This window comes from Exophiala oligosperma (genome assembly GCF_000835515.1).
Source record: "Exophiala oligosperma strain CBS 72588 unplaced genomic scaffold supercont1.3, whole genome shotgun sequence".
Lineage (NCBI taxonomy): Eukaryota > Fungi > Ascomycota > Eurotiomycetes > Chaetothyriales > Herpotrichiellaceae > Exophiala > Exophiala oligosperma.
In genome coordinates, this window is record NW_015622820.1 from 608118 (window position 1) to 622291 (window position 14174).

Below are 14174 nucleotides of genomic sequence, written 5' to 3' on the forward strand. Positions count from 1 at the left end.
GGGTAATTACGAATACGCTGATGTAGATATGACGTTCCTGAACGAGGCTTACCGGCAAGCATATCCGCTAGTTCATCCTCCGTATTGATCGGAGAATCTGTTCCCACCCCTTTTCGTACTCGATGCGAGTATACCATGCCGTACTTTGTCGATTGTGATGGTTTTGTCATCTTGTTCGTCACAGAGCACGAAAACTAGGCACGGCGTCCTATTCAGTCAATGATTGTAGTAGACGACAAAGATGGAAAGTTGGAGGACCTCAACGCCTCTCTGCGTAGACTTCGCATACATATGCTAGCAAGCTCGGCTCAAAAAGGCCTCCTTATTCTATCGATAATTTCGTAGCAGGTACTGACTGCGTGGGCATAAGAACTGCCCTTGGTTTTTCATTTCTTAGTGACCTCATCCATCATAGCACATTACATTGTGGCAGTTGCCGGCAAGAACCACACAGACTGTGTCCACCCCCATGGGATAGTCAATATAGTTTGGAGCGATGCAGCTGGAAAAAACCAAATCAGGAGGTGGGGGGGGGGGAATTTGTCGATATCAATCAAACTGACGGGGTGGGCCGAAGAATCGTCGGGAACGACCAACTCAGAGATCGAAAACAGTCGTCTTGGATCCCTCGACGGCAATGATGTCTGGTAAAGGAGCGTAGGGAAGCCCAGTCGCCTTTTCCATCTTGGTCCTTTCGATCAATGCCTGCGTTTTCCACCTGTTCTCAAGTCTGGTACGCTTTACCCCAAGAGCCAGTCTCAGTTGGACTTCCTGAGAGGTGAAATCTTGGTCAATGGTTTGGAGTTCCTTTGCTTGATCTTGTTCCATCTTTTCGAGTTCGGCTTCTTTCTTCGCAATCAGATTTTCGACGGCCTTTTTCTGCCTACCACGCAAAACATTGATCTTGGACGAATGCAAAGTGTCCATCACATCTCGTTCGCGATATTGTTGAGCAAGGTTGTGATAGTCCTTGTCCGTCACTTTTCTTTCCGGTAAAGAAGAATCAATGGATGAACGGCCTGAACCGGGACTCACAGAGTCCGGTGGTGGCGTAGAAGTATGACAATAGGCTTCCATGTGCCGCAATCGCACTATGCAAGCTCGTTTCTCAAGCTCATGTTCCTTCTGCATCTTAATTTCCTCCTCCAGTTGACGTGCCTCCAGGGCTTCAACAATTTGTTCATTCTGGCTAGGGTTTAGCTAGGGCGCTGGCAGAGGGCTAAGGTACTCACCTTTGTGCTTTGTTCGGCGAGTATCTTTTCATACTCCACTTGTCTCTGCCTCTTTGCGTCCTCTTTCCGGGTTCTTAGTTGTGAAATTAGAGTGGTCTGGTACTCTAGAAAGCGGACCTTCTCCTCCAATTGGGTCATCTGAAGATTCATCAAGTGCCGGCATTCCATGCTCCGTTTGAGGGCGTCTTCGTCAACGGGCGTCGACTCATCATAACTCGGTTTGCGGGCGGGCAAGATTGGTGACCACGAACTCTTGCTCGACTTGATCGACAAAGGATTCTTCATGTCTATAGAGCCCTCTTCACTCTGATGTGTGTCTGTGCTGCTAACACTCGTCAAGGTCGGGGACGCAAGCGCCGCGGAGCCTGACCTTCTCTTTCGAAAGCCCGAAAGCCTCTTCAACCCTCGTTTCAAGGGTGAGTTTCTTCTCTTGTCTGCATCCACTCGAGATGAAGGTGAGCGGTCGGAAGTGTAGGACGATCGCGTGATCGGTCGGTGGTCACTTGAAGCAGCGGATTTCCAGTCTGGAGACTTCGGGTGGATTGCACTCGCATTGATTGAATCCGAGGCAACTGTGACGGTAGCTAGAGATGAAGTAATCGCTTGTAGGGCCGACACAACGGCTGGTTGTAGCAGACCGAGAGCTTGAAGCTGTGCGGAAACTTCATCGTCGAGATCATCCTCGGTCTTTGACGAGGTCAGTTGTAGGACAGCCGTGTTGTAAGAGACATCGTCGATGAGTTTGGCAGACTCTTTCCATGTCTGCAGGTCATCATGCAACATGTTCCAATTTGTTCTGCCTGCTACGGGGCTGTTGCTTCCCAATACCAAAGATCGATTGTGATCTACTGCTGTCATCTCGGTCGACTTGAGAGCAAGGACTGCCCTCCTGTGCTATCTCATTTTTTGACCTAGTGATTGATGATGCAAAGCGGTACTCGTGTTCTGACAGCTCAATCTCGTATGGGGGATGACTCGGGTTGCGGTGTGTGTAACGACAGAGGTAAGGGGATCGAGGCCTGCGGCGCGTTGCGTGTTGAATCGAGGATGGACACACGACGGTGGAGTTCAGCAAGTTACTCGGTCTGGAACATTGGGGTCAGTTGAAAAAAGCTCGTGCCACATTGTGAGGCAAGTCAGAAAGTAGAGGTCGGATGGACAAGCCAAAGATATGCTTTTTCTTGTAGAAGGGCATGTGTCCAATCTATGGACTGCCATTGAGACTCACCTGGCACGGAGAAGCAATGATGCAAGCTTGAAGGAAATCCCGACGATTTGGGCTCGATAGCGGCGGACAGCGTAGCCACCTGTACCAGGGTCCGCAGGTGCAGCTAAACGACGTCTCGTCTAGGCAGAGTCTGTCCTAGGTGTGCCAGTTGAATACCAGGAAAAAGCACGGAGTGCTCGTTCACGGAGATGCTGTCTGTGGGTAGAATTTCGAGTACGAGTATCGAGAATGAAGAAGCAACCCCAGGATAGAAAGAAGATCTTATTGACAAATAACGAGCGACTGAGGCAGTGGACGGCGAGCTCCTCGCTCGATCCCACGAAGTCCTCAAATAATGTAATGTGAATGAGACGAATAAAGAGGAGTCGTTGCTAGCTAGCTACGACAGCGACAGGGAAGCAGGTCTTGTCGCCTGCGGGACCATTTGCGACTTACAGTACGGCGTATAACGAGGAGGTAGGGTAGGTTGGTGTAGGGATCAACCTGACCGAATGTTCTACTGAATACCCTCAGCATCCTTGTCGTGGCGGCTGTCAGTTTATTCCAAGTGCCATCTCTGCAGCGCAGTTTGACAGCATTTGACAGTCTGTATGCAGCAAGTCACTCCATCTTGATCCCATTTACCGAGTCTTCTCGATCCCGTGTCTCCCGTCTTCTACGAGTGGTCCGAAGTGCCTCCAACTAACAAGTCGTTACAGAGTCACCCATGAACGGGATATGCTGATTTCCCACGGGCACCACAACGAAGCGGGAATCTTCTTACGGACACGAACGCCTCTTCACCGCGTATGGGCTTCCTAGACCCAGATGTGGCTGGAGAATACGAGTGCTATACTCCGTACTCGCGAATAAAATTCCAGCTAAACGAAACCGATGACCCGGCACGAAGCGATGGAGGTGGAGTGTCATGTTCCCATCGCGAGGTCTTCGCCTCTGTGATTTGTCCACAATCTGCTTCGGTTCGCCTGATATTTGGCTCGGGCATTTTGAAGGCCCAAAAGCTCCTAAAGCCAAACGAGCTCTCAAGATGCGCTCTCACGTCACTATCGTTTTGGCAGGTCGATCTATTAACCAATCCATCCTGATCACCGACAACCCTGACAGGTCTTTTCGATCCTTGAGCCAATGCCGAATCTTGTTTCCCTAACTTGCAGGGTAGTCGTCAGCTACGAGTAACGAATCTGCCGTCCTGGTGGCCATCTGTGATCGTTTGACCGAGTTGGGGCCTATTCTCATCGTCCATTCAAAAAGACATCTCGATTGGTGACGCGGACTTGGAACTCGCTGCACTACTATCCTAAAAGACGGCTTGATGGCGCTGATGGGGCCACAGTTCTGCACATCATCGAAGGCTTCGTACACTACGAATACCGGTGGTCCCTGTGGCCAATTAAACAAACTAGTTACCTATTCTAACCTAGGACACCTGAAGACAATTCCCGCCGGATTCATTGGAGCCTGTATATCCAGACAACACTTCCACTGGATGTCACCAATGGTACAGTCTTCTCTGCTGTATTTAGACGATTTCCTCATTATAGCAATAGATAGAGATTCATGGTAGTTTAATATTGGGGTTTTGCTGGACCCATTACCGTCATTGGCCTGCCTCGGGGTCATTTTCCATTCTCTATCATGTCTGTATGCATGATGGCCAGCTCGGGTATGATCAAGCTCTCTATTTCCATGCCTTCGGTCACAGTCCCTCCTTCAAGATCCACATGTTGAGCTTCGTGCTTGCGTTCTGCCTTGCCTACCAATTCTTCAACTCCAGAGATACTTTTCGATCTCCGTGCTTTGGGGACTCGGAGCCACCTCTCGCCTCCGTTCCGGGTAATGAACACCACTTCCCATTTGCGCGTAGTCAGTAGGTTACCGATAACCAAATCATGCTGATATCTCTTGAGAGCTTGTTCGGCTTTGGCCACAAGAAGGGCAGGATCAGTCTCAAGCTTGAAGCTCACAATCATGCTTCCCTTGGGTGCCCACGAGTGCACCAACGTGCTGAGGAATTTAGGTACCGGGTCGAGATTGATGACCAATTGTCGACTTGCCCCTGCTCCTTGCCCGCCGGCGTGATCTTCTCTCGACTGGATTTTGTGCTCCTCCATGCGTTCTCTGGGAATGAAGAAATCAGAGACGGCTGCCGCAAGATAGAACAGCGCGCGTTCGCCTAGCGGCTGCATCGAGACGGCGAGACTGCGTAATTGGAAGAGGTAGTCGGTGACGGTGGTGAAAGGCAGCAGGAGTAAAAGGCGATTCTTCTTGGCCAATTGGTATTGGTGTAGAACACGTCGCATCTTCTCCTGATACTCCTTCCTCACTACGACACGCTCATCATCACCATCATGTTCTTCCATGAAGTCAAGGAAGCAGTTTGTACTGTGGCTGTAGTGCCGGGAGTAAGGCAGGAGGCTGAACTGTCGATGGAGAAATATCACGGCGTAGCCCGCCTCCAGGAAGTATTCAGCTGACGTTGCTCCACGGGTTCCAGCGGAGAAGTTATCGATAAAGCGTACCGTCTGATTCTCGAGGGGTACCGTCGTGCCTCCTGAGGTGACCAACGCAATTCGTCGGTTTGGTGAGCTTTCTAGGTGGAACTGGACGAACTCGCGTGTTAATGCTTGGTGTTTTGACAGAGACTTCGGCGCTGGATTCTTATGAAAGTACTCATCGAATTGCTCAACGCCAGGCATGCTGGCGTGCTGTCGCGACATGCTGATTTCAGTGTCGATATCAAGTTTCACGGGCTCAATCTGTCTAAATAACAAGACACCTCAGGATTCAAGTCAGACGATCCGAGATGTGCCGTGAGCGCTGGCATTCAAACAGGACAGTCGGTCTTTTTCCTTTGACAGTTATTCGGCAGCTGGAGTATGCTATGTTTGGAAGCCTGTAGCAAGATTGGAAAATAAGGTCTGATAAAAGAAAATGAGCTTCGACTCGAGGTCTTAATTTTGCAGCTTCAATGAGTATCAGATCTGCGGTGTAAATACCATCATAGTTGCTCTAACGTCTAGAGTAAATCATCAGGGCTTTCACATTTTTTGAATCGGTTTGAGGTGTTCTGTTATACCTAGATAACTCACTCAGGCACACATTGCCATCTAAATACAGGTTAACACTATCTTATAATGTGCTTAGATCCTATAATGGCATGGTGGAGGGAGCTTCTTGATCAGAAAGCCGAGGCAAACGGTGGGATATTCGGAGTTCGGAAATACGATAATCCACACTCTGGAAACATCAGAACGTGACGTGAAGCATCACGTGGACGGCTCGAGCTCATCGAGATCTACAGTACAAGGCTGATTTTGGACGTTTGGACCATATACTCCGTACCGTGTCTGCCCTGCCATGAACTAGTTCTTTGTGATTGATCGCGCTTGTTCTTCGTATTCGCATTTTTTATTACACGTCGGCTTCTTATTCGTATTTCACAATCACTAAATTAATCTCCTGATTTTCATCGTGAGATGATTGCCGATGGTCGATTGTATTTGCACTATCCCTTGTTGAGGGCGTTCAGCGAACCCGACATGGTCTTCTTGTCCTTGAATGCATTCATCACCGCAAACATGCTGTAAATATTGACCAGGCACCCACAAGGCTTTCCTCAAAAGACGATTGATCTTGTCCCACTCGCATGGCAATTGGTGTACTTTCAGTCGTTCTTCGTCGCACCTACGATACCTCACCCTCTCTGATCCACCTGACATAGCTCGAATCTGTCCCGTGCCGTTTCTCTGTCTTCACCCATATGGCGCTTCGTGCGCAAGGCGTTCTTGAACAACGGGACAACACACCCTACTCAATTACCGAGAACTTGGCCTAGTTGGGTAGATGACTTACTGACAACCCGATTTTTGATTGAATATATAAAGCCCAAGGTCTGCGTAAATGTTGTTAGCGAACAAACTAGGGCAACCAAAACCTTGAGTACACAACTATCACTATGGTTCATGTTGTTGAAGGATCATATTGGGTCTACGCACCTACCAAAGGGGTTTCAGCCGCCTTTGCAGTTCTGTTCCTCATCTCAGGAGTCCTGCATGTGTGGCAAAACAACCTGAAATACAGATCCTGGCGCATTGGGTTTCTCCTTCCCTGGGCTGCGCTCCTCTTCATCGTGGGATTTGCGCTCCGAGAATATGGGGCTTATCACTATGACAACCTGTCCATATTCATCGCAAGTTCAGTCTTACTGTTTCTGGCTCCTCCGGTCTACAATGGTGCAAATTATTTCATCTTTGGAAGAATACTATACTACTTGCCATATCTTTCGCCTCTCCACCCCGGCCGAGTGTGGACAACTTTGTAAGTCTTCCAACCCGACATTTTTGGGCGACCGGAGAACTAACACTAGCAAAGCATTGCCCTCGACACAATTGACGGCATCATCGCAGGCAATGGCGCGTCTAGGGCTGCCAATGCCGACAATAGCAAATCCAGCATCAACGCTGGTCTCATAATGGTCAAGGCTTCGCTGTTTTTATTACTCGGCATGTTTCTGGCCTTCATTTATCTCGTCGTTTTCTTTCATCGGCGATGCCTCGAAGCGGGTGTCTTCAATCACAAGTGCAAGGTCATTATCTACGAGCTATACGCTTCTTGTTTCCTGATCCTCATACGCAACACCTTCCGCACTGCGGCTTTCTTCTACCCACCAACTTCGGTCGCGAACGGAGACGAAGTCCTCTTCTGGGTGCTTGAAGCACTTCCCATGCTGGCAAACACTTTCCTCTTGAATATCTATCCCCCAGCCAAATACCTCCCAGCCAAACACAAAATATACCTGGCCGTGGATGGGAAAACAGAGATTGAAGGACCGGGAATGGTAGACAAGAGACACTTTCTACTTACCCTATTTGATCCATTCGACATTGGAGGCCTAATCAGAGGCGACGATAACAAGAACAAATTCTGGGAGAAAGACGGCATTGGTGGACCACTAGAAGCGGGAGGCTCCACGAGCGAGCTGCGGACAAGGGAGCACATTGAGTGCGACACGAAAGCTTCTCGAGACCGTCATCAAGGACCTATTGTATGAGATAGGAGATGCGTCGCCTTGAAGAGAGCTATAACTGTTCGTTTGATTTGAATTCTTGATGTACCATCTATGCTTAGCTGTCCATAGACCGAGCCCAATGGAGCTCTTCATCTTATGAGTAATTGCGCGAGTTATTCTTGGCTATACACCAGTCAGTGTGACAAAGGAGTCGAGTCCTTGTCCGCGATATCGCCACCTTTTGTTAGGCCTACCAAGGGGGCAGGGATGTAACCGCGCTCCGCCTTTCACCTTTTCCGCACTCTTTTCTTACAGCTTGCCACCTTGCTCGATCATTGACTCCTTCCGGGCGAAGGTTCTGACAATCGTCGTCAGCACCATGAAAATTCCGCTTGAGGACTCTGAGATGTGTCCCCGTTCCAGCGATCCTTGTTATAAAGTGGTCAGCTCACCTTCGGAAGCTCTTGTCTTCTTAATTCTGCATCACGCAGTATACCACAAGCCGCCTTCATGGAACGGACCAATCTTTCCTATTATACAGTCCCGGCTGCGTGGGTTGTTAGCCTGATACCCCATTTCTATGCCATCGCCCGCTACGATAGGGTTTCTAAGGCTGGTAAATTTGACAGAGTCAATCCTAGACTGTTCGTTGCTTCTGTCGAGGACAACAAAACCATCGAATCATCCTTGAAGCGAAAAATTATCCGTGCTGAGGGAGCACAACTCAACGGTTTCGAAAACCTGGGCTTTTTCGCTGGTGCCGTGGTTGCGGCGAATACTACTGGCGTAGACGTTTGGTGGTTGAACGTTTTGAGCATGGCATATGTCTTCAACAGAGCACTGTACAATATAGTCTATATCAAGGGTGTTGCTGGACCTGTCCGAGGTCTGCCATACTATGCCGCTGTGGCGTATGTCCTTTGACACTCCATTTGATTTATGCTAACAAAAGTAGGTGCGCAATCACCCTTTATATCAAAGCCGGCAACGTGGCGAACAGGCAGGGGTAGTGGAATCCTTGCAGGGGAAGTCGATAGCCCTCTCTCCTCCTCAAGTCATTGCAAACATCTTTGAACATGAGATTCCCTTTCAGGCTTTTGTTATATTTTGGTTCTTTCTTACCAAAATCGTCCACCTTCCAGAAAAAGTCGGCGGCTAGGGAAGTCGAGTACAAATAAAGAACAAGTTGAACAATGAATCTCAGAATCTCCTCTTTCCTGTCAATCTGACTTAAATACCTCTTGATCTTCAGGGAACTTCTCGGTACCATAACAAACATCTTCCAAAGTCCCAAATGGCTTCAGAGAGCAGTACCTTTTGGGTGGTTACGGCTCCAGAACCAAATTTCGACGAGATCGCGACAGTCAATGTTTGCAGCCATGAGGTTCCGTTCCCTGCATACTGGCGCATTGTCCAATTTTTCACTGATGGCAAGACAGAGAATGAAGCGGTTCAAGAGGTTATTCGACATACTGGCACTAAGACGCTCAGAGTCGTCACCGAAGTTGTTAGCAGTATTTTCGAGAATCAGCGACGAATCCAGGCCCCGACCACTCGTCAGCCTAGTCGCTTCAGCTTGGCGTTCATGAAGCCAAAACGTGTCAGTGTTTATCGTGCCGCGCGAATCGAGGCTCGCCAAGATCTTCGCGCTGCGGAGGATAGACTACATGTGGCGAAGAGCCGTGAAAACCAATTACTTATTGACGCCATGATTATCATGCGGGAGATAGAGCTCCTCGACAGAGAGGGTATCGACTCAGATACACGACGCAGAACTTTGTCAAAGATCGAAATCCGCATGAAAGATGTACTGGAGAAGCAGAAAGACGTCGCGGCGGAGGTTGAGTGTGCTAGGCGACTTACCATTATTCATAGAGCTTCGTTGGCATGAGCTATGGGCACGATAGGAGGCTCCAATCGTCACTACAATGAGAGTATACGTTCCACCACTTTTTGAGATACTTTGTGTCACAAGTAAGTACCAGTTGCTTCATAGCACATGATTGGCAAGGTCTGATTCGTCCTTTCACAGAAAATACTGTTGTTGTTGAATAATGAAGCACACCTATTTTGGAGATCTCACAAAGCGACAAAAGATTTCCATAAAGAAACAAAGAAGCAAACATATCTTTGTCAGTGGTCTGTAAGTTCAACCTGTGTTGTTCCCTGTGTTGTTCCCTGTGTTGTTCCCTGTGTTGTTCCCTGTGTTGTTTCTATATGAAAGAAGGCCCTCTTGTATTGTCTGTTTTGAGAATGGGATTGTATGTCGTGACAACAACGACGCAGTGCGGTTTCTATACTACCTTTGTACGGGACCATCATGTCTTTCTCAATACATTTATAAATATCATACCATGTCTGCTTCTTCAAGGTCAGTTCTCCCAATATCTCCGTTGTACCCCTGGCATAGCTTATCTTAGCTGAGAGTAATTGAACTGCACAGCAAAAGTATCCAAGCAACCACCATGGCTCCTCCGGAAGGGTATTTCGACCTTGAACCCGGTTTCGAAACAGAGATCTTTCAAAACAAACGCTTTGGCAAACTCCGTCTGGCTACGGAGGAATTGATCTGTGTCGCCATGGCGGCAAGAATCTTATTTCTCCTCAAGAATGAGCATTCTAGCAGCTGTATACCCTGTCATATACTCACTGAATTCAATGTCGAGATTGATAGCGAGACGATTCGTGCAGTTGTCGAGAAAGACTTCGAAGTGACCGAAGAAGACCTGTCAACCGGAGAATACATGGTCGCGACAGCACCACCGATCAGAGGGCCAGGTTATCATGGTGGCCACATCCTTCCAGCTGGAATTGCCTACGAGTGTATCAATCTGCGAGACTATGGCGTTGGTTTTGTGATGCAATATGCCCAGGTTCAGTGGGGTCTGTCAGTACCGGAGCATGTGGTGGCCACGCTCATTGATGACTGGGTCTTGATGGTAACTAGGGTTGGTGACGGTGTGCCTGACGATGCACGTCCTCATCACGAAGGACGTCGCATCACTCAGTTGGCCCTCCAACCTTACCCAGAACTGGAGCAGCGGGACGTACTCTTCCAACATGCACCTCCTCAGTATGAACCACGACCTATATACCGCAACAACTCGGGCCAGGAGGTCCTTCTTCGACATCCGCGAGAGATACCCGACAGCTACCCACGAGGATCACGAGCCCGAGATGTCCCGACTTATAGAGATGGCGAAGCACCACCTGCCTACAGCGACCGACAACCCCATTCAACGGTTTCCGCACCTCCTTCTTCCTCTTCTCGTCAAGAAGTGCATCCAGTCACGACCTACGCAGATTCGGAACACCGGAGTACCATAAGCAATAGCTCCGCCGAAGCGGTTATTCCGAAAGGGCGGCATTTTGTCGAGACTGATATCGTCACATACAGCAAGATCGATATTAGCAACTATCTGTTTTTCAACATGCCAGCCGTTCTTCTCGACGATGAACTCGGACCATTGACATTTCCACATGTGTCTCGGGACTTTCGGCGTTTTCTCCTTCTGACGATGCTGGGAAGAACTCGGCCAATTCATGTGGTTGAAATGTGGCCGCAGTATCGCCTTGGCAGTACGGGTGGCCTGACTCTATCAGGCAAAAGAGTGGCGAAGCTCGTCAGAGATATCGTTAACGAGCTAAAGGTGAGTGCATGTGCTACATCCCGACGCATCCTAGCTGGTATGCCGATTATTGACAACCGTGAAGGACTTCTCATCTTACTCCGACACATGCAACGTGCCAGGGGAGTTCGCGAATTGGGCAATTTTGTCTCAGACAGTGCCTTCTGGAGAGCGGCGTTTGAAGAAATCAAGATTGCTGACAACTTACATGTGCAGACGATACTGAAGCGAGACCCTGTACGTGTTTTCCCTACGGTGAGTACACTGGAGAGATTGCTTGACGATATCAGAAATTTACGATCGGAGGACAAAAGCTTCCAGGTTACCTTTCAATTCTCACGGGGAACTCCTCGGATACTGGTATCAGTCGCAGGTGTAGACACCCAGCCAGCTCTGAGTATTGGGGAGCTGGAAGGCGATCGTCATCACCAGCTCAGCGGCCATGAATATCGTCGTTACGTCAACCTACTCGAGGGCGCCAGAAACATCCTTCAAGGTGCTATTGGGGCCATGAGTGACGAGTCGTTCATAGTGGCCAGGCATCAGCTGGAGAGATTCGTGCGTGCTGGAGTTAGAACGGTTGCCCACCACGGAGAGAGCGTTCAACAGCTGCAGGAAGCCCTCGAAAGAGTGCACACCTTGAGCAATTCGAAAGAAGCATCTCGTATCAACCCCGAGTATTGGGCGGCAATCATGACCAATTCAAGCTTGGCTATAGTCGGACTGCTTTCCACGTCGAGGGCATGGGTCATCATCCCAACTTCAGATGAGCCTCCGCGTCAACTGGCTTTTGTATACAGACCCAAGCCACTGGCCTCCATGTCGACACACAGCTTCCGTTTCCACCTCAACGTGATCAAAAACATACATCGTCTTGGCCCGCAGTTGATGCATACCTTCACGCCACCATCGGAAGTGAGTCTGACCATGGAACAGTTCCACCAGGAGTACGACAATTTTTTGGTCCAATGGGAGGCATATAAATTGACGTACTTGCCCGGCGTTGACGACTATGAATTCGAACACTTGAACAAGATATACAAGCGTGGGTTGGCCAGACTGTATGGCATAATTGGTCGGATCGAGGGTGCTTGCTCCGCCGCGACAGCTGAGTGCAAGGCCGCTTTGAGGCAAGAGTTGAGTACCCATCTGAAGCTTCGTCATAGTTTAGTGGACAGAATCGCTTCCTGTGAGAGATCACCCTTTGCCCCGGATCTGGATCTGGATATCAAGGAGGTCAAAATCGCCATGAACAGGTACTCGACTGAGTTTTTGCGCGTCCAGGCGTGGTACTTGAAAGGTAATCAGAGACCGATGGATCCTGCCTATCACGAGGACATGGCCACGGAGGTGGATCAGATGCTAACGGACCTAGAGGCTGATCTAGCCTGGTTTGAACTCGAAGCAGCAGAGGAGCAAGATGAGGCACCTGAGGAACACGACGATATCGCCGCAGTGACCTCAGTGGATGACGTCGAAACACGCCCAGAATCTTCTCATGCCCTGGCGATTGATCAGACTATGTCTTCGGCTGAAGAAGATGAGACTGCTTCATCCCGAGGTTCTGACGAAGCATTACGGCAAGATGAAGAGGTACCAATTCCCGGCAGAAACGTATATGCGTCTGCACCGACACATGGCGGGCAGACTTTACCACAACAGCACGGGAACACGGTCGCCGATCAGAGTTTTCGGTCTTTGCTTGAAGGTAACGATGATTCCTCAGACCCATCGGGCTTTCAGAATGCTGACATTGCGACTAGTTTGCCTGGATCAAGAGAATCTCCGATCATTGCAGACGACCGAGCTTCCTTGGATACGCCTCAAGTGGAACCATCCCAAGCAGAACCAGCTACAAGCGATGCTTCCGGTACTCTGACAAGCGAGCCACAGTCCAGTAATGAGGTCTCCGTCCCAGATGGTGGCAATGCTTCTTCTTCCTCTGCTACGAGTGAGAGCGCGTCAAACATCGTGCCGCATGGTCACCCGACCGGCCCGTTGCAAGACAACAACTCCGAAGATCAAGGGCAAGAAGGGAGCGATCAAGAAAGCCAACCCGAGTTCTCTGATGTGTCTGCGGCGGTGGTGGATTTCCTTCGAAGATGGCGCGAGAGAGCGAGATTGCGACGAGAAAGCCGGTGAGAATTCTCCTTTGCTTGGAGGACACGGAGGGGGAGCATGACGAAAATGTCACGCAGACAGGCAGCAAGTTTAATTGACAAGAAGATTGCATGAGAGGTTGTTCGTGTCAAATATAGCTATATCAAAGTTCAGAAATTCCCCTGGAGGGCATTTCACTGGAGGGAGGAAATTTTGCCGTTTTCGGTTCTGAATTTACCCTCCGCATCATAGACCAAATTGCAATGATTTTTTCATCAAACGAACCATGATCATAGGTTTCTTTTCCTTTCTTTTCTCACACAATGTGAAAGGTAGACGAGATATTCCAACTTTGAATCCAGCAATCTTTGGTTTGCTGACTATAATACTACCTTGGATATAGTACTTCTCTTCGCAACGACCTCATTGTGACAACCAGTAATCAAACCATTGAGCAATGGCTCTTAGACTTTCTTCCTTGACATAACCTAGAAATCAGAATCTTGTCAGCCAAAGTCGTATTTCGGGTTTCAACAAGCACCTCGAGTATGTACAAACTCACGTTCATATGGGTTTTCCATATTCCCTCTAAGGGCAAAACCATGTTCGACACCGGAGAATAATTGTACGTTGTAAGTCTTTTTATCTTGTCGTAAGATATCCACGGCCTCTCTTCTGGCTTCTGTCGGAAATGTATGATCGACTCCTGAACAAGACAAAAATAGAGGTTCTTTGGAATCCAGTCACGTTAGCGTTACGGTATCTTTTTTTTCCTTGTCGATTTTTGACCTTTCCAGGGGTGGGAGTTCTCTCTCACTTTTGATTTGACGAAAGTGATGTTCTTTCAAGAATGCCGGATGGGCAAAAGCTCCCGCCGAACAGGTATTGCCAGCTAGTTCGTTACATACATAAGGTGCTCCGAAGCAGTACCTGAGACACAAGGTATTCAGTCAGCATCACTTGAGTCAGGTGGAATA

The 14174-nt window shown here is 49.0% G+C and overlaps 3 protein-coding genes across 5 annotated transcripts; 1 reads left to right on the top strand and 2 right to left on the bottom strand.

The window, feature by feature from the left end:
- Positions 1–27: 27 nt before the first annotated feature.
- Positions 28–2932, bottom strand: PV06_03058. 2 transcript variants are annotated; one of them, XM_016403812.1, is made up of 3 exons: positions 2461–2932; positions 1233–2317; positions 28–1185 (listed from the first exon to the last, which is right to left on the bottom strand). In XM_016403812.1, the coding sequence occupies exons 2-3, from the start codon at positions 2088–2090 to the stop codon at positions 598–600; spliced, it is 1446 nt and encodes a 481-aa protein (XP_016264817.1). In that variant the 5' UTR covers positions 2091–2317; positions 2461–2932; the 3' UTR covers positions 28–597. The 2 variants fall into 2 exon arrangements, with proteins under 2 accessions (XP_016264817.1, XP_016264816.1); XM_016403811.1 differs by having other exon boundaries at positions 1233–2932.
- A 1042-nt stretch (positions 2933–3974) lies between these two features.
- PV06_03059 lies at positions 3975–5356 on the bottom strand. Of its 2 annotated transcripts, XM_016403814.1 has the most exons (2): positions 4980–5356; positions 3975–4913 (listed from the first exon to the last, which is right to left on the bottom strand). In XM_016403814.1, the coding sequence occupies exons 1-2, from the start codon at positions 5175–5177 to the stop codon at positions 4077–4079; spliced, it is 1035 nt and encodes a 344-aa protein (XP_016264819.1). In that variant the 5' UTR covers positions 5178–5356; the 3' UTR covers positions 3975–4076. The 2 variants fall into 2 exon arrangements, with proteins under 2 accessions (XP_016264819.1, XP_016264818.1); XM_016403813.1 differs by having other exon boundaries at positions 3975–5356.
- Positions 5357–9933: 4577 nt separating this feature from the next.
- PV06_03060 (uncharacterized protein) lies at positions 9934–13239 on the top strand (the record flags this gene model as incomplete). Its single annotated transcript, XM_016403815.1, has 1 exon — positions 9934–13239. One exon carries the CDS (start codon positions 9934–9936, stop codon positions 13237–13239), a length of 3306 nt encoding a protein of 1101 aa, XP_016264820.1.
- Between the last annotated feature and the right edge of the window lie 935 nt (positions 13240–14174).

Excerpts from the sequence above, each read along its gene's own strand:
- PV06_03058 (XM_016403812.1), bottom strand. The coding sequence starts at position 2,090 with ATGACAGCAGTAGATCACAATCGATCTTTGGTATTGGGAAGCAACAGC. Across the intron at positions 1,186-1,232 it reads TCGCCGAACAAAGCACAAAG|AATGAACAAATTGTTGAAGC; the intron begins GTGAGTACCTTA and ends AACCCTAGCCAG.
- PV06_03059 (XM_016403813.1), bottom strand. The coding sequence starts at position 5,177 with ATGTCGCGACAGCACGCCAGCATGCCTGGCGTTGAGCAATTCGATGAG.